The sequence below is a fragment of the Lithobates pipiens genome, unplaced genomic scaffold (assembly GCF_037356315.1).
Source record: "Lithobates pipiens isolate NorthernLeopardFrog02 unplaced genomic scaffold, aLitPip1_a1.2 Scaffold_8, whole genome shotgun sequence".
NCBI classification, from domain to species: Eukaryota; Metazoa; Chordata; class Amphibia; order Anura; family Ranidae; genus Lithobates; species Lithobates pipiens.
Window position 1 is genome coordinate 576,859,662 of NW_027507903.1, and position 20,187 is coordinate 576,879,848.

Genomic DNA, 20,187 nt, shown 5'->3' on the forward strand with positions numbered 1-20,187 from the left:
ACCATGTGTACGCAAGACAGTTTCATGGAACTCTGTCGGAAAAATATTTGGCGTTTATTCCGACGGGAAAACCGGTCGTGTGCACACGGCATTAGAGGGTTGTGCCAGTTTTTCCCATCTCCAGTACAAAGTTACAATTATGACCACTGCAGAAAAAACTAGTTCAGAACATAGTTACAGTTTCATAAAAAACATGGTCTGCTGGTTGTGTTGACCAAAGCACTCAGATATTCATTTTATCCTAACCTGACTTTGTGTATGTAATAGGTGCTGTACAAAATGAATGAGCTTTTATTATAACGGTATGCTTTTGTTTGGGTCGAAGGTAACAGGCACAATTATTAAGGTGTATTAGTTGTTACTTGTTGGGTTCAGTTACCCAGCAGTATCCTGGAACTACTATGGTGAGATCTCTGCACCTGAGTTCCCAGCTCTGCCCACCTGCCACATAGGAGGAGATTTAAGTTTTCCCGTTAGATCTCTTCCATATTTTACATTATAGAGGTGAGGTAAAAGGTAAGACTTCACCATGGGGAGGGTCAAAGCCAGGAACACGGTTGAGAAGACCTTTTTTATTTGAGTCCTTATACACTCCAGTGAATTCAGTATGGGATCAAGCCCGTCGGTGCCCCCCATTCATTAGACCTTTTACTTATTTTACATTATAACGGGGAGGTAAAAGCTAAGACTTCACAGTGAGGAGGGTCAAAGCCAGGACCATGGTTGAGGAGATCTTACCACTGGAATCTTTATCCAGTAAATCCAGTATGGGATCAAGCCTAGCAGTGCAGCCCCCCACGCCCTTTTTTTTTTTTTTTGTTAGATCCTTTATATATTTTAGCTTATAGAGGGGAGGTAAAAGGTAAGACCTCACTGTGAGGAGGGTCAAAGCCAGGACTATGGTTGAGGAGATCCTACCATTGGAGTCTTTATACACTCCAGTGAATCCAGTATGGCCCAGCAGTCCTCAAACACCCCCCCCCCCCCAACCCCGTAACTGAACCATGTGTTTTTGATGGAGTGGTCCTTTTTAGATAAATGCCATCATATAAATTGTATCTAGTTTGTGATCCTTCGTGAATTTGTTTTTTGTTTTTCAGCTTGTCTGTCATTGCTTCAAAACTTTTCTGTTTGTCATTTTCATTTTTTTTTTTAATCAAAATTACTATTTAATAGTAAAGGAAATATAAGATCCCCATATGTGACAGGGGGCATATTCCCATACCTAATATAATAATATACTATGACATCCAAAATAATTGCTTGTTAGTAATGGGATTCCAATAAGTATCTTTAAGACAAATGAGGCTAGTTAGACAGATAGGTATAACAGGTATAAGAGGATTGTGAGGTAGGGTGTGATCTCCATTTTTTTTTTTATTTATCTTTTTCGAACATATGGATATAAATACTATTCGATGTTCAGATTGCTAATAGGAGAATTTGTTAGCTTTACAGTGTAAGGATAATGCAAGTGATCCTACAGTACCAGCCTTTTAGGTCTGTGGGAAAGTAGGCCACAGCGGCACGGTGAAGGGCTGTATATGGTGATGAATCATGTTCTACTTTGTATATTGTATTGTAAATCAGGAAGAAAAAAAAAAGGTTAGCGCTGTGATAGAAGCGCTGGCTGCTGATTATACTTGAGACTTTGCTGGAGGCTGCAGTCACGGGTTCGAATCCTTGTGTCAGCTCCTTGTGACCTTGGACAAGTCACAGCATGGGAAGCATGACAAATTCCTAGCACGACCGAAGGAAACAGCAGTGCTTGAGCACGGTGCATGTGGGCAATTCAGACAGGGAAGATTCCCTTTAAACCTCGGCCATAAGCATCTGCTTTTACCATTTCCGAAAGCAATTGCTGGTGCGTGGAGTTTTTCCCTTTTACAAGTGATCTGGTACATTCCATTGTCACATCCTTGTTTTCAACTCCTCCCCGTCAGATCTATGTCATGTAGTTATAGCAGCCTTTAATAAACAATAATAGAGATAGATATTATATGTATTTATTATAGTGTGTGTGTGTGTGTGTCTGTGTGTGCTTATTAGTGTCTTGATGGGCAAGTTCAACCCCATAGACCAGTGCAGAAGTGGCTGGCAGGGTACTCTGGGACTAGTAGTTCGCTAACTGCTGATTTGGTGGCCATGCCTGATGTATCCTGTATTATCTCATAATCATCCAGAGGTTTCTTAACTCAAGGTGCCCAGGAGATTTTAAAGCTGAACTCCAAGCAAATAGAAAAGGCACAAATTATTACAGCTCAACAAATGCCAACTGCCCTGCATTTGCCACATGTCTGTCTTCTGGCCCGATTATACTGTGTCCCGGGTTGTATCTTGAGATCACTGAAACACCCTTGAGTTACTAAGCATGCACAATAACTAAAAAAAAAGGGTATTAGCTAAGGGGATCACAGCTGCCAGCAGGCAGTACCCTTATAATTAGGTAAGGACCGCCCAGAAAAGGGGCCCGATCTGGGCTGTGCCATAACGGAAGGTTGATGCGATTGGGGTGGGCCAACCGCAAAGTGGACATATAAAAATGTGAGCTGTGGCCAGGATTGACAGTGTCCCAGAAACTAGGATGAAAACGCTGGTAGGTATGGTATGTATCAATAAATGCATTCACCTCTTGCAAGGGAGAAACAAGCAACACAAGTAGCCAATCAGTTGTGCATCAGTACAAGATGCTGATAGGTGAAGAGAAGAGTGACAAAGGGATAGCATCAGTCTGCTGATTCTCTTTCACTGTCCAGTCACAGGGTGAGAGTAGGGAAGAGACCTGTAAGGGTTCCTTAAAGTGGATGTAAACCCACTGTCATCCTTTCTGAACTACTGCAATATTGGTTATCTATAAGGATATACATGCCTCCAGCATGTATACTTATCTGTCAAATGTCTCCTATGAGACCCGAAAAACTGAAGATTTTGTGGGTGGGTCTGTTTTCCGGGGGTCAGTGGGTGGAGTCATGATGTCAGTAGACTCCCTGCCCACCTCTACACTCCCCTTATCAACATGCATTTTCTCCTGTGTATTTCTTACATTGAACTTCTGCTATGATAACTAACATCCAGTCAAAACCCAGAAAGTTCAGGGTCAAATGTTTGGCGTTTGGGTTGGAATTTTTAAATTCATATCAGTGTCCATTTTTTTTAGGTTGGATAAAAAAAAAATGCACCTTCGCCTGTGTAGATAAGAATCCTTACATCGGCCCCCTGTAAGAGACAGAAAATGAACCTGCAGGGAACATGTTAAGGAATCCCTCCGATGAAAGGTGCCCACATGTACCTATTGTCCCGAAGACATGAGTTCCTATATTTACAGACAGTCCCCAGACCTGTGTTCACACTGCATGTATATCTTCAGTCGAAATTCCAGCCCCCTGCTGCAATGCATTGTGATGATCCTAAAGTCCAACTCCAGGAATTACGACAAAACTACCTATGCAGTGGTGAGGGTCCCCATAGATTGCATGAATCTTGGCCAATTCTGGGTGGAAAATTAATGGCAACTGCGTCTAATCGGATACAGCCGCAGTTCGGGTATTCAGGCAGCTGTGAGTGTAGCGGGTTCCTAAGTGCAGTAGCCGAGATTAGTAGTGGAGATTCTTCCATCCATGGTGTTCACCTCGATGGGGGATCGAGTGATTTGCTCTTGTTCCATCTGCGGACTAAATGAGAGAAAATCTAGTTGTGCGTTGAGGGCCTTACAGTCAGTGTAAATCTAGTTAACAGTTTCTGCTCCTTCTGTCACTGTTTCATATGACCTCATTATCATGCCCTTGAGGATCTCTTCATTGCTTGACTAGCAGGTGAAGATCAGTTCACACTGGGCACCCCTCTTCTATAGAAGAGAATGATTCACTAAAATTGGAGAAAACTGTGAACGATAAAACCTGATGGTCATTATGGGTGACTGCTCCGCTTTTAATGCTGGTTTTATTTTTTCCAATTTTATTATCCAGACATATTTTAGGTCATGCAACCTGAACTGGATTTCCAGGGAATGTTACTAATGCAGCTAATCATTATGCCTTTTGAAGTGTTCGCCCCCTAGCTTTCCTCCCTAATGACCAGCTAATTGATTATCAGGTATGCGTGAAATTGAGAGTTTTATTGCCTTGAAATTTTGGAAAAATGTTGATATTTGATGTAGCCAAGTTTTGGACCCATTGAGGCCTAATGTTGACCTCCAGAGTTGGGAACAGCTGACATCCTTCTGTGTAGAGTGGGTTACAAGGCATAGTGGGTGTAATATAAGGTAGATTGATTGGCACCGGACACTTTTTGGATGCAAAAAGAGATTTATTGTCTTTTAAAAAGAACTGTGGGAGAGAGGGTTGGGGCCAGGCCATTCTTTAGTAGATGTAATGTTGATTGGCAGACTCCAAGACTTCTATAGACAAACAGCCATGCAGGGAAAGGCATCCAGCTAGACACCACATCTGCATGAGTATGACCGCTGTCTCCTATAGCAACAATCTTGTATCCATTTCTAAAGCCCCATACACACTATCAGTTTTTCTGCTGAGTTTTTCCTTCAGGTTTACCAAAACCATGTAGTGCAAGGGCCTGCCTGATTGTATACAAATTGAAACTCCTAAGGTTTGACCTCATATATGGTTTTGGTAAATCTGTAGGAAAAACTCAAAAGAAAAACTGATAGTGTGTATGGGGCTTAACAATGGTTGCAATGAACTCCACTTCTACAATCTCCTATTGTAGAACTTAACTCAGCTGAGCTCCCAGTCTTTCACTAGACTAATAGATCCACTCACCACTGGATCTCCTGAGCTCCTCCAATCTTCCTACTCAGTATCTTCCTCAAGTGTAACCCTGCTTGGTCCCTGGCTTGACACGCAATAATGCTCCACAAGCATCACCTCCACTGGCTGGGTCCCTGGCTTGTCACCTGCTGAAGCTTTCCCAATTCTTCACCGTCCCCAGCTGGTGAGAATACCGCTCAGGTACTTGCTTCAGCTACTCACAGTGGTCTCTGGTACCAAAGTGGATGGTCCCTTAGTGGTGACAACCTCCCCTTTTACCTCCGACCACAGCTGGTTCTCCAGCCGGCAGAATCGTTGCTTCTGGTTCTGCAAGCCGCAATCCCAACCCTTCGCTGCTCTCTTGCTTTTGGATAGGCCCTCAGACAGCCTAGCAGCCAGATGTCCCTGGGATAGGCCCAAGGCTTATGGCCTAGCAACTCGGGCGTTACAACATATGTCCACCCAGACAGCATCCAGGTGGCACAGAACACCGATAACCTGACTCCACCCAAGTAAATAGGCTCTCCCAGCAGGCCAAGGGACCCAAGAAAATCCATGTCCATTGGCTAAGACACCCCATTCATTCATAGTCTATCCTTGCAATGCCCTTGTTTAAATGTCACCAGGTACCCGGGGCCACCTAGTGACAGAAGAGAAAAGTGCAGCAATTTCAGAGTTGTGGTGAATTCAGTTTATCTCCTGACAATTGGCCGAGGCAACTATCACTTGGCAGATGCATTTAATAGCCACCCTGCCTAAACATACATTGGCAATTCCCGCTCCTAAGGATTACAGGAGCCTGTTATTCCAGAAAAAAAAAACATTGGCGTTAGCGACCTTATTTTGCTTTTTTTTATTTTATTTAGCAGAATAGAAAACACTAAGCAAAAAATTATAAAGTGACAGTAAAGGAATAAATGTCAAATGCTCAGAAAAAAAAGCATAAAAACACTAACACACACCCTCTTTATTAAAGTAGAATTCTAGGTTTTACTTAACTAGTCTTAGAAAAGTTTCCCCCCCCTCCTAACACCTACAGTATACTAACTGACCAATGTAAGAAAGATGTACACTGTATACCTATTTTCAGGCTGATCTGGTCATGTGATCCGGCTCCCTTGCAGGAAGGAAGAGGGAATGGATGGGCTTTAGGAGCCTAAGCCCTTGTACACACGATCTGAGATTCCGACAACCAAATCCGTCGGATTTTGTCCAACGGATTTTGTCCGAAACTGTTGTATACACACGGTCGGACGAAGTTCAGAACGTGATGACGTTATTTCGTTACAACGGGACTATGTTCAGGCTAGTAGCCAATGGCTTTGATGTAGGAATTTGATCTGAACATGCGTGGCACTTTGTCCGATCGGAATTCTCTACACACGATCGGAGTATGTCCGATCGGAGCATTTTGTCGGAAAATATTTCCGGCAAGTTGGAAAATTTGGTCCGACGGATATTCCGACGGAAACAGTCTGATGCAGACCACACACAGTCGGAATATCCGACAAAACGCTCCGATCGGACACATTCCGTCGGTATCTCCGTTCGTGTGTACAAGGGCTAAGGGTGATGTCACCACTCCTTGTAATGAGGGGTATGTATGGGGTGTAGAAGGTAAAGGAGGCCAGTTGGCCCAAACTTGATTAAAGTTTTATAATCCTGTAAATTGACTTTAACTTCAAAATTAGGTCAGGTCAACACTCCAAAACACGGCATAAAGGATTTCTTACAACATACTGTGAGACTTACCGAAATAAATGTTTTATTTCCTGTCCATGTGTTTTGCTGCATTTGATACAGCAAGACAAATCACGAGTCTGTGCTTTTCCCAGCTCTACAGCAGCTATTTTCTATTGTCAATCAACACATTTTCAGCAAATACAATATTAGAAATATGCTTGGCCAGTTTCTGTCGAAGGGGCATGACCGAAAAAGGACTACCAATCGCCATCAATCGACACTCTCAGACATGGGCTGAGAGCAATGACCATTGTGTTCTGGCGGAGGGGCCGTCCCCCTGTAAGAACACAATAGCTCAGGGAAATTGCTGTACCAACATCGGATAGTTACAAGGAAAATATTTGCAGCACACCACGGATCAAAAAGGAAGCGTCCAAGCAAATTTAATACATGATCACATCAAAAGAGTAGTGCAACGTTTCAGAGCCACGTATGGCCCCTTCGTCAGGTATGTGATAGAACATCGGATAGTCAGTACAGCAGCTCCTCCCGAGCGCTTCAGTTTTTTTTAGTTCAGCCTGCTAGAAGTGTGTACCAGGCTTTAGATTAGTTGGCAAACTTTTCCACCCGCCATGACCTACAAGAACTCTGGCCATGCTGTAGTGCACTTCAATAAGCCTGGGGCTTGTGGAATATTATTTTTTAGAGAGCTTATAATGAAAAAGCCATCTACAGTAGTATGGGAATGCATGCTCAGTACACCGGCTCTGTGAAAAGTTCTACAGAACAGCCAGACAGTCATAGACCACAGGGTTTGTTTTGTTTTTTACATAATGACCTGGTGCAGTTCTCTGCCACAATCTCTTGTGAACCCATGGTGGTTTGATGATACACCCCCAGGAGATAGATCGACGACGTACCAGGCTCCCCAGAAGATAGTTCAGTGATGCTGTGCATCATCTTGCATGGCTGGTGCTGGACCTCAACGCAGTGACCCTTGACCCTTCACTGGAGGTAGGGTAAGTATTGCATTGAAAACTTTTTTTTTTCTTTATAGGCCTGGGCAATATTTGTTTAAATACAACTTAAAGCTAGAATTTGGGCTTTAACTTGAGGCTATGGTAAGTCTTGGAGGTGGTTGATTATAAAGAATTGAAGCCATAAAAAAAGGGGAACAACATATTTAACTTTGCTGGAGAATATGCTGAGCCAAGCTCCCACCAGTACTGACCACATAGCTAACACCACCCACTTTTGATTTTGTGATATCTGCTGAATTGAATGGCTTGAAGTATTGCTTGGGCTGTGTGCTTTGCCGCTCAGTGCTCCAGTCTCCAAATGTTTGTAGCTACCAAGTGTTTTTCTGACATCCGGCAGCTGTGCAGGTGGATCGATACGTGACTCATTCTGACACGCTAACCTGTTTTTATTCTGCCACTGTCTCTGACAGCATACCAATATAATGAATGACTGGATTGGCATTTGGAAAAAATATAAGCTCTAATGCTGAACTAGTACTGCAGATAGAAGCCACTACAAAGAAAAACAAAAAAAAACAGCAAAAATTCAAGTGCATGTAGACCCAAACAATGAACTCCTATTTGCTTCCCTATGGTCTTCAAAATATATAATTGAAAAGGTTTTGTTATATCTGTTCAGAAAGTGCAATAATACCCATTTAGTTTGCTAGAAATCTAATGAGTTAATAACTTTCTGTACACAGGGGTTATGGACGAGGAAGGGGAGCAGACGAGGGGTTATGGACATGAGAATGGGGGAGCATTTGATGAGATGAGAGGTTTGTGTTCTTTAAAATCCACCCTAAATTAAAGAGGAGCTCCGCTGCCACCCCCCCCCCAAAAAAAAAAGTCAGGAGCTTTTATCTGTCCAGGAATCGGGAATCAAGCAATGTCGGCTGGTTTCTCACTGGCTTTCTGATCAGGTCTGAACCAATCGGACCACCCCTAGCTCCGGCATCCGATCCAATCCTGTCCACTGAAAACATCGGGTTGGATGACAGTTGGATAGAAAAGAAACAGACAGTCCGTATCCATCTGACAGCCCTATAGAGAACTGCGGGTCTGTGTCCGCTCTGCATAGTAGAGTGGACATGGACCTGTCATCCTCCTGCTTAACGGGGAGATCCCCTGCCGAGGCTCAACCGGTATTTGTGGGACTTGGTGGGGAAGCCAAGAGAAAACAAATTGTAGTATAATGCAGTGCTGTTGCAGCACAAGATCTGTGCTCTCACCACCCCAGATCAAACACCCCCTTATGGACCTCATATGTATTTTTGCTTTTTTATTTTTATTTATTTTTTTGTTAAATACTTTTTCAGATGTCTTTAGGTTTGTCAATTGTCCCGTGGTCCTTAATGCATTGGCACTCTTTTGATGATTTTAGCATGATTTTTCCCTGCTTCAGTAAACTCTGAATGCAGTGCACCATGGTGATTGCTCAGTGGGTGGCCTTCCTGGACACCTCTCATCTGACACCCCTTGTTGAAAAATTTAGATACCCCCCCGTTCAGATAATTTGACACCCAGCTGTCAAAAGACAATAGCTGTAGCAGGTGATAAGTCCATCCGTGTTGTGTAGTGCTATCATCCAATCCAATCACAGGACATGCTCTTGTGAAGAAGATCTAATGCAGGGATAGCTCCAGATTGAAGATAAGTATTGCACCCTTTAGGACTGTCTGGAGATATTTTTAGCAAAAAAAAAAAGAGCACAGAATACCATAACCTAACCAATGATGAATAACCCTTATGCCGCGTACACACAATTGGAATTCTTGTCGGAAAAAGCTCTGATGGTTTTCCCGACTGAATTCGGCTCAAGCTGTCTTGCCTACACACGGTCACACCAAATTCCGATTGTTTATAACGCGTTGACGTACAACACGTATGACGGGACTAGAAAGAGGAAGTCCAATAGCCAGTAGCCAATTGCTTCTGTCTCGTAGTTCAATCTGAGCATGCGTTATTTTTGGAGCGTCGGAATTGCACACACATGATCGGAATTTCCGATAGAAAGTTTTTCCATCGGGAAAATTGAGAACATGTTATACATTTTTGGGCTGGTGGAAATTCGGACAGCTAAATTCCGACGGAGCATACACATGGTCGCATTTTCCGATGAAAAGCTCTCATCTGTCTTTTTCTGGCTAGAATTCCGATCGCGTGTACGTGCCATTAGGCCCGGTTCACACTGCCGCAACCTGCAGTGCGACTTTGCCAGGTGACTTCAGTGTGACTTCAAGCAACTTTGAAGCAATTTCAGGGAATGCCTGGGTAATCTTTCTGTAATGTCAGATTTAGATCACATAAATTAAGATTAGGATCATATAGAAGTCACCTTGAAGTAGTACAGGAACTTTTTCTAAAGTTTGAGCTTCTTCAGTAGTGCTAATTAAGACCGTTCTCATTGATTAACATAGGACTTCACATGTCACATGACTTGGGGTTTCACAAGTCGGGTCCCATGTCACGGCAATGTGAACTAAGCCTTAAACTCCAAACTTTATGCATTTTCTGATGTCCTATTACATGGCATTTATAGAGTACATAGAAACATTCACATTAGTAGAGTGTGACCAAGTTCAAACAATTAGCTGATGTCTATGAAGCACCTGCAGGCGCCTCAAATCCAGGCCTCGCTGGATGAATAGTTCTTGAAGAGGTCAGGACACCCTGTCCGATCGCTATTGTTTTCTCCTGGGTAAGCTGTGGGAGATGTTTGTATTGTGTTTGCCCAGCCCCTTCTGTATGGGCCAAACCGCAATAGTCAACCAATGCAACTGTTGGTACTTAGGGACCCGGCAGCCAGTACAGTTTCCCAAGGGTGGATTTTAAATTCGAATGATATGATATATAAATAGGACTGAAGAAAGAAGTTAAAAACTGTTTTTTTTGCTAGAAAATGACTTGGAACCCCCAAACATTATTATTATTTTTTTTTAACACCCTAGAGAACAAAATGGCGGTCGTTGCAATACCTTCTGTCACACCGTATTTGCGCAGCTATCTTACAAGCGCACTTTTTTTGGAAAAAATACACTATTTTGAATTTAAAAAAATATAAGACAACAGTAAAGTTTAGCCCATTTTTTTTATATTGTGAAAGATAATGTTATGCTGAGTAAATTGATACCCAACATGTCATGCTTCAAAATTGCGCCCGCTTGTGGAATGGCGACAAACTTTTACCCTTAAAAATCTCCATAAGCAACTTTTAAAAAATTCTACAGGTTGCATGTTTTGAGTTACAGAGGACGTATAGGGCTAGAATTATTTCTCTCGCTCTACCAATCGCGGTGATACCTCACATGTGTGGTTTGAATACCGTTTTCATATGCGGGCACTACTCACATATGCGTTCGCTTCTGCAAGCGAGCTCGTCGGGACAGGGCACGTTTTTTAAAAAATATTTTTTTCTTATTTTACTTTTTATTTTTTATTTCTACACTGTTTTTAAAAAAAAAAAAATTGTCACTTTTATTCCTATTACAAGGAATGTAAACATCCCTCGTAATAGAAAAAAGCATGACAGGACCTCTCAAATATGAGATCTGGGGTCAAAAAGACCTCAGATCTCATATTTACACAAAAATGCAAAAAAAAAAAATTGTCATTTATAAAAAATGGCCCTTTAAGAGCTGTGGATGGGAGTGATGTTTTGATGTTGCTTCCACCCAGCAATTGTATGAAGACGGGAGGGGGCCATCTTCCCCTCGTACCTGACAGGAGACGACACGCGATTGGCTCTGGTAAACTGTGGAGGACACCGGATCGCAGTGGAAGGGGCCCTCTCCCGCTGATGATAAAAGTGATCTTCGAATCTGCTGCATAGACCACTTTTATCTTGTAGCGGACCGCCCGCTGAAGAAGAGGATACTGGGGTTATGGCAGCTAGCTGCTTCCATAATAACGATATCCTCCTTCAAACAGCCGACATAAAACTGCGGTGGGCGGTCTGTAAGTGGTTAAATGATTCAGATCATCAAACAAATTTTAATATTCCACAAAGACAACCCGAGCAAATACAAAATGCAGTTTTGAAATGATGATTTCATTTATCAAGGGAAAAAGCTGTCCAAGCCTGCCTGGCCCTATGTGAAAAAGTTATTGCCCCTTAAACCTAATAACTGGTCGCGCCACCCTTGGTGGCCACAACTGCAATCAAGCGTTTGCAATAGCTGGCAATGAGACACATCGCTGTGGAGGAATTTTGGCCCACTCTTCTTTTGCAGAATTTTTTTAATTCAGCCACATTAGAGGGTTTTTGAGCATAAACGCCCTGTATAAGGCCATGCCACAGCATCTCAATCTGATTTAAGTCCAGACTTTGATTAGGCCAATCCAAAACCTACATTTTTTAATTTTTTAAAGCCATTCAGAGGTAGATTTTCTGGTGTGTTTAGGTTTATTGTCCTGCTGCATAAACAAAGTGCGCTTGAGCTTGAGGTCAGAAACTGATGGCCAGACATTCTCCTTCAGGATTTTCTGGTAGCGCGTAGAATTCATGGTTCCATCAATTATGGTGATCCAGGTCATGAAGCTGCAAAGCAGCCACAGACCATCACACTACCCCCACCATGTTTGACTGTTGGTATGCTGTTCTTTTTATGAAATGCTGTGATAGTTTTACGACAGATGTAATGGGACACACACCTTCCAAAAAGTCAACTTTTGTCTCATCAGTCCACAGAATATTTGCCCAAAGGTCTTAGGGATAATCAAGATGTTTTTTGGCAAATGTGAGATGAGCCTTTGTGTTTTTTGGACAGCAGTGGCTTTCGCCTTGAAACTCTCCCATGGATGCCATTTTTGCCCAGTCTTTCATATTGTTGAATCATGAACACTGACCCTGAGGCAAGCGAGGCCTGTGGTTCTTTAGATGTGGTTCTGGGTTCTTTTAAGGCCTCCTGGATGAGTCGTTGTTGTGCTCTTGGAGTAATTTTGTTCCAAGTTTTCTCCATTTGTGGCTAATGGCTCTCGACTTGGTTCACTGGAGTTCCAAAGCCTTAGAAATGGATTTGTAACCCTTTCCAGACCGATACATGCTCAGCTTCTTTAGCAAGGCAGTGGTCATCTTGGAGATATGTTTGGGGTCGTTATCATGTTGGAATACTGCCCTGTGGCCCAGTCTCCAAAGGGGGGTATCATGCCCTGCTTCAATATGTTGCAGTACATGTTGGCATTCATGGTTCCCTCAATGAACTGTTGCTCCCAGTTCTGGTAGCACTCATGCAGCCCCAAACCATGACACTCCCACCACCATGCTTCACTGTAGGCAAGAAACACTTTTCTCTTTGTACTCCTCACCTGGTTGCTGCCAAACACGCTTGACACCATCTGAAGACAATACGTTTATCTTGGTCTCATCAGACCACAGGACGTGGTTCCAGTAATCCATGCCCTTAGTCTGCTCGTCTTCAGTAAACTGTTTGAGGGCTTTCTTATCATCTTTAGAATAGGCTTTCTTCTGGGATGACGGCCATGCAGACCAATTTGATGCAGTGTGCAGCGTATGGTCTGGGCACTGACAGGCTGGCCCCACACCCCTTCAACCGCAACAGAAATTCTGGCAGCTCTCATACGTCTATTTCCCAAAGACAACCTCTGGATATGACGATGATCACGTGCACTCAACTTCTTTGGTCGACCATGGCGAGGCCTGTTCGGAGTGGCACCTGTCCTGTTAAACCACTGTACAGTCCTGGCCACTATGCTGCAGCTCAGTTTCAGGGTCTTAGCAATCTTCTTATAGCCTAGGCCATCTTTATCTAGTGCAACAATTCTTTTTTCAGATCTTCAGAGTTCTTTGCCATGAGGTGCCATGCTAAACTTCCAGTGCCCAGTATGATAGAGTGAGAGCAATAACACCAAATTGAACACACCTACTCCCCATTCACTGTTATACACAGTGCCTTGCTAAAGTATTCACTCTCCGCCAGCATTTTTCGTGTTTTGTTGGCTCACAACCTGGAATTAACATGTATTGTTTGAGGATTTGCATCATTTAATTTATAGAACATGCCCACAACTTTTTTTTTTTTTATTATTGTGAAGCAAACAACAAATAGGAAAAAATAACAGAACAAGTCAATGTGCATAACTGTTCACCTCCCCTAAAGTCAATACTTTGTGGAGCCACCTTTTGCGCAAGCTCCAAGTCACTTTGGATAACTCTCTATGAGCTTTCCACATCTTACCACTGGGATTTTTGCCCATTCCTCGTTGCAAAACTGCTCCCGCTCCTTCAAGTTGGATGGTTTGCGCTTGTGAACTGCAATCTTTAAGTCTGACCACAGATTTTCTATTGGATTGAGGTCTGGGCTTTGACTAGGGCATTCCAACACATTTACATGTACCCCCTTAAAGTGGTTGTAAACCCTTACAAACCACTTTGACCTACAGGTAAGCCTAGATTAAGGCTTACCTGTAGGTCCAAGCAATATCTCCTAAACCTATATGGTTTAGGAGATATTTGCCCGAAAATGGGCACCGCTGTCTACGGCGCATGCGCCGTAGACAGTGGTGCGCAGGCGCACTGAGCGCGGCATTTCCAAGAATGGAGCTGCCGCGCGTGTCGACTCCCGTGCGCATGTGCGGGAGTGATGTCATTGCGGCTTCACCGAATGACAGCGGCGGAGCTGCGAGACCCCACCAACAAGATGGATGCGGCGGACTACAGGGGACAACGGCGACTTTGCTGGCTCCTGTGTCAGGTAAGTGACACATAATGGGCTACTATGCGATGCTTAGTAGTCCATTATGCTTTGCCTTTGCAGGGAATGAAAGAGGAAGTAAACTCATCAGTTTACTTCCTCTTTAAACCACTCAAGTGATGCTTTAGCAGTGTGTTTGGGGTAATTGTCCTGCTGGAAGGAGAACCTCCGTCCTAGCCTCAAATCACACACAGAGTGGTACAGGTTTTACTCCAGAATATTGCTGTATTTAGCACCATCCATCTTTCCCTCAACTCTGACCGGTTTCCCAGTCCCGACTGCTTAAGAACATCCCCACAACATGGAGCTGCCACCACCATGTTTCACTGTGGGGATGGTGTTCTTTGGGCGATGTGATGTGTTTCTGTTTTGCGCCAGACATAGTGTTTTCTTTGGCCAAAAAGTTAAATTTTAGTCTTATCAGACCAGGGCACCTTCCTCCATACATTTTGGGAGTCTCATACATGCCTTTTCGCAAACTCAAAATGTGCCATTTTGTTTTTTTCTCAAAGTAATGGCTTTCTTCTGGCCACTCTGCCATAAAGCCCAACTCTATGGAGCGTGCGGCTTATTGTCGTCCTATGTACAGATACTCCAGTCTCTGCTGTGGAACTCTCCAGCTCCTCCAGGGTTACCTTAGGTCTCTGTGCTGCCTCTTTGATTAATGCCCTCCTTGCCCGGTCCATGAGTTTTAGTTTGCTGCCGTCTCTTGGCAGGTTTGCTGTTGTGCCATGTTCTTTCCATTTGGTTATGATAGATTTGATGGTGCTCCTAGGGGTCATCAAAGATTTGGATATTTTTTTATAACCTAACCCTGACTTGTACTTCTCAACCACATTGTCCCTTACTTGTTTGGAGAGTTCCTCGGTCTTCATGGCCGTGTTTGGCTAGTGGTGCCTCTTGCTTAGGTGTTGCAGCCTCTGGGGCCTTTCAAAAAGGTGTGTATATGTAATGACAGATCATGTGACACTTAGATTGCACACATGTGGACATTTCACTAATTATGGGACTTCTGAAGGTAATTGGTTGCACCAGAGCTTTTTTTAGGCTTCATAACAAAGGGGGTGAATACATACGCATATGCCAATTATCAGTTTTTTATTTCTGAAAAATAGTTTTATGTATATATTTTTCTAATTTCACTTCACCAACTTAGACTATTTTGTTTTGATTCATCAATTATAATTCAGATTTACAAAACATTGAACTAAAGGCTGTAATGTAAAAAAATAGGTAAAAAGCCAAGGGGGTGAATACTTTTGCAAGGCGCTGTGTATATGTATATGTGTATGTATTTGTATATATACCCACTTTTGCACACCTACAAAGAAATGAAGGGTCTATAATTTTATCATAGGTGAATTTTAAATGATCGAGAGAGAATATCAACCAAAGATCCAAAAAAAAAACACATCCCCCACCCCAAAGCACCTTGTGCCCATGTTGATGAGGACAAAGGACTCTTCCCGACAACTCTGGCCCTTGGTTGTCGGGGTCTGCGGGCGGGGGCTTATCAGAAATCTGGAAGCCCCCTTTAACTTGATCCGACTTCAGTGATATTCAATGGGCTGAAGTAGGATCAAAGTCAGACCAAAGTAGTGCAGGGGGCATTTTCAAAGTCGGACTGACTTGTGTCAGACCAGTTAAGACGACTCTCATAGGGAACCATAAATTTTCACACTTCATGGGACATGAGCTCCCAATGTCGGAGCGTTTTGTCATACCAGTGTGAACCCGGCTTAAGAAGACACCTGGGAGCCAGAAATCTTCCTGATTGATTGGGGATCAAATACTTATTTCACTCATTAAAATGCAAATCAACTTTTAACTTTTTTGAAATGCGTTTTTCTGGATATTTTTGTTATTCTGTCTCTCACTGTTAAAATAAACCTACCATTAAAATGATAGGCTAATCATTTCTTTGTAAGTGGGCAAACGTACAAAATCAGCAGGGGATCAAAAAAAATGTTCCCCTCACTGTACTCGGTATCATTATACAGTGCGGTGTGATCATTATCGGTGTATATATACTCGGTATCATTATACAGTGCGGTGTGATCATTATCGGTGTATATATACTCGGTATCATTATACAGTGCGGTGTAATCATTATCGGTGTATATATACTCTGTATCATTATATTGTACAGTGCGATCATTATCGGTGTATATATACTCGGTATCATTATATTGTACAGTGCGATCATTATCGGTGTATATATACTCGCTATCATTATACTGTACAATGTGATCATTATCGGTGTATATATACTCGGTATCATTATACAGTGCGGTGTGATCATTATCAGTGTATATATACCCTGTATCATTATACAGTGCGGTGTGATCATTATCGTTGTGTATATATACTCGGTATCATTATACGGCGCGGTTTAAAAATGATCGGTGTGTATATATACCCGGTATCATTATACATTGCGGTGTAGAAATTATCGGGGTTTATATATACTCGGTATCATTATACAGTGTGATGTGATCATTATCGGTGTATATATACTCTGTATCATTATACAGTGCGGTGTGATCATTATCGGTGTGTATATATACTCGGTATCATTATACGGCGCGGTGTAGAAATTATCGGGGTTTATATATACTCGGTATCATTATACAGTGTGGTGAGATCATTATCGGTGTGTAAATATACTCGGTATCATTATACAGTGTGGTATGATCATTTTTATTGTATACTCAAGATACTTGGGGGTTGATTTGCTAAAGGCATATAGACTGTGCAATTTTCCATTGCTCCAGAGCTTGGTAAATGAGGGGAAGCTCTGCTGACTTCATCATCCAATCGTGCAAGAAAAAAATCTGTTTCTGTTTGTTTAATCTTCATTGCATGTGGTCGGGTGTTTCCTTGTAAAATTAAGCTTTACCTCATTTACAAAGCTCTGGTGCAACTGCACTTGCAAAGTACACAGTCTGTTTGCCTTTAGTAAATCAGCCCCTTGGTCTCCCTATATACAGTGTGGTCTTTGGTGTAATATCAGAAGTTGATGTTCTGGGTAATGACACGTGCTACTCGGCTGGTAATGTGACCCGTGTGGGCTCTGCTGCCACCTGCTGTCCACGGTGTAGACACAGAGCAGATGACAGAAGGAGAGGGAGGTGAAAGCAGCGACAGTTGTGTTGGGTGATCAGAGGGTAGATGTGGATGAGGAGGATAGATCCTGTGAAAGAATACAAAACTGAGGGGGGAAGGGATTGTCTGTACCCAACACACAGGGGCCTCAGAGAGGGATGAGTTTAGGAGAGAGAGGGAAAAAGAGTGGGAAAAGGAGACGGATAAACAGATGGGGGTCAGAGCTAGTAGATTGCAGGCATCTGGGACAGCACAGCTAGATCCGGCTTGGACTGCAATGTAAAGGGCTCTGGACACCACTTGAGTAAACTTGTAAGAGAAAAGAGATCCCATACAGATTTCTGAGACAACACACAAAGAAACACGGCACTGGCGGCATAGGAGGAGAGAGATATTTGATACAGTATAGAAGAAGAAGGGACTGAGACCACATAGAAAGAGGGACGGGAACTGGCAAAACACATATATAAAGGGACCGAGACAGCACAGATAAAGGTACTAGGAACTGAGACACCACAGACACAGGGACTGAGAATTTAGACAGCAGAGATAGAGGGACTGGTGGTTGAGACAGCAGAGAATTGGGGGGGGTGGTGAGACAGCAGAGAATTGGGGGGGGTGGTGAGACAGCAGAGAATTGGGGGGTTTTGAGACAGCAGAGAATTGGGGGGGTTTTGAGACAGCAGAGAATTGGGGGGGTTTTGAGACAGCAGAGAATTGGGGGGGTGGTGAGACAGCAAAGAATTGGGGGGGCGGTGAGACAGCAGAGAATTGGGGGGGCGGTGAGACAGCAAAGAATTGGGGGGGTGGTGAGACAGCAGAGAATTGGGGGGGTGCTGAGACAGAGACTTGGGGGTGCGCTGAGACAGCAGAGACTTGGGGGTGCGCCGAGACAGCAGAGACTTGGGGGTGCGCCAAGACAGCAGAGAATTGGGGGGGGGGCGCCGAGACAGCAGAGAATTGGGGGGTGCTGAGACAGAGAATTGGGGTGGTGCCGAAACAGAGAATTGGGGGTCGCTGAGACAGCAGAGAATTGGGGGTGCGCCGAGACAGCAGAGAATTGGGGGGTCGCTGAGGCAGTAGAGAATGGGGGGGATTGATGTGGTACATTTAGACTTGGAAGTGATAAAGCAAGGAAGAAGGGGCTGAGACAACACAGAAAAAGGGACAGGAACTGAAAACAGAGATAGGGGGAGGGAGACAAAACAGATAAAGGTCCTAGGAACCGAGAGACCAAAAATAGAGGGACTAGGAACTGAGACAGCAGAGACCGAGTGGCTGAGACAGCAGAGACCGAGTGGCTGAGACAGCAGAGACCGAGTGGCTGAGACAGCAGAGATAGAGGGACTGATATCGATATGGAAGTAAAAAAGCAAACATACAAGTATAAAGGAGAGACATTAGAGTAGTGGGAGCTTTGTCTGCATGGCCAGTAGTAAGTGGTTGGTTGAGTAGTAGCTGAGATTAGAAGACACGGTTTGAAGAGAGACCGCAAATATCAGAAGGAAGGAGAGAGCAGCTATAGCAGACAGAGACAGAAGAATCCTTATGGAACTGTGAGAGAATTGACGGGAGGAGTGAGACATGAGAACTGCAGGGTTCTGACGAAGATTGTGGTGTGGCTGGGAACAGATTCAGAGGTCAGGAGCAGATGGGTGGTGACACACGATGGAGAGAATTTGGGGAGAGGACTCTTTCATGAAGGGGGCCCTTTAAGATGTAGCCAGACTTTGAAATTACTTTATCGTGGAGAAACAAAACAGATGGAGAAGATTGATTTGCTGGCATGAACTTGCAGTGAGGGGGTTTTGCTGCTTAAAAGTAACATCAAACACAGAAGATACAATTGGAGCTCCAGCCTTGTCCTTTGCACACAATCACCATGCCTGACATCAACTATCTGAGTTCTGTGTCCTGGGGATACATCAAGGTATGTCCTGCTCTATAGGGGTGCTGATGGTGGTGGGACCTTTACCTCCTCTGCAGCTGGAACAGTGAAAGCTGCAATGTATCTATTAGCTTTTCTACTTGCCATGTGAGGACCCTTCCCGTAGTAACAACCTATGGTTAAAGTAAAAGTTTAGATTATCTTTCAAACTGTCACCACTAGAAAACTTCAGAATGTGAGCAGTAGAAATGGGGCTTTCATGTCTCTATTTGTAATCTTGCAACACTTCCATATGAGGGAAATTTAAGAAATTCATAATCCTGCGGAAGGTTCTGCTGCTGGCACTCAACGGAAGCACATACCATGGAGGACTATCCCATTCTATGTAACCAGGCGTGTTGTCTTGAAATCCACAGGATGACTCTCCATCTAAAAAAAAAAAAGTTAGTTGCCCAGCTGTCATGCTGATGATTTGGCTTCAGCACTTTCTAAGTCACTATCCCAGAACACGTGTTGAGATAAGTTATTCTGACTTTAATCATCTGAGAGCTTGCTCAGGTTCTGTGTCTAAAGCCCCATACACACTATCAGATTATCTGCTGAGTGTTTCCTTCAGATTTACCAAAACCATATAATATGAGGACAAACCTTAGGAGTTTCAATGTGTATGCAATCAGGCAGGCCCTTCTACTACATGGTTTTGGTAAATCTGAAGGAAAAACTCAGCAGATAATCTGATGGTGTCTATGGGGCTTTAGAGTTATTAAATCTAGTGATAAACACACAACCGGCATTCTCAGAAGTTTATTTTTTTAATCTTGTGACAAACGTTCTTCAAAAAATATCAATTTTCTTTATTTTGTGAAAGTAAGGGTGGACAGGCTTGTGAATTTTCTCTCAAAGGTGGGGATGACTAACTGTACAAGTGTGGATTGGAAATCTTTCCTATTAGCAGTAATGGCTAGAGTTGAGGGGTTCATAAAGTTGTTCCAGGGAATTAGGCTGATATTAAT

At 43.3% G+C, this 20,187-nt stretch overlaps 1 protein-coding gene across 4 annotated transcripts in view; it reads left to right on the top strand.

Annotated features, from left to right (window-relative positions):
* The window catches only part of PDE4A (phosphodiesterase 4A), a 497,889-nt gene that overhangs the window by 421,437 nt on the left and 56,265 nt on the right, over positions 1-20,187 (top strand). The window contains exon 1 of one of the 4 annotated variants that reach the window (XM_077470226.1): positions 18,401-19,216. The exons of the other annotated variants lie outside the window; for them this stretch is intronic. Within the exon in view, the coding sequence (XP_077326352.1) occupies positions 19,169-19,216 (48 nt within the window). The 5' untranslated portion in view covers positions 18,401-19,168. Of the gene's footprint in view, positions 1-18,400; positions 19,217-20,187 lie in introns of those variants that run through there. 4 annotated transcript variants of the gene reach the window in all.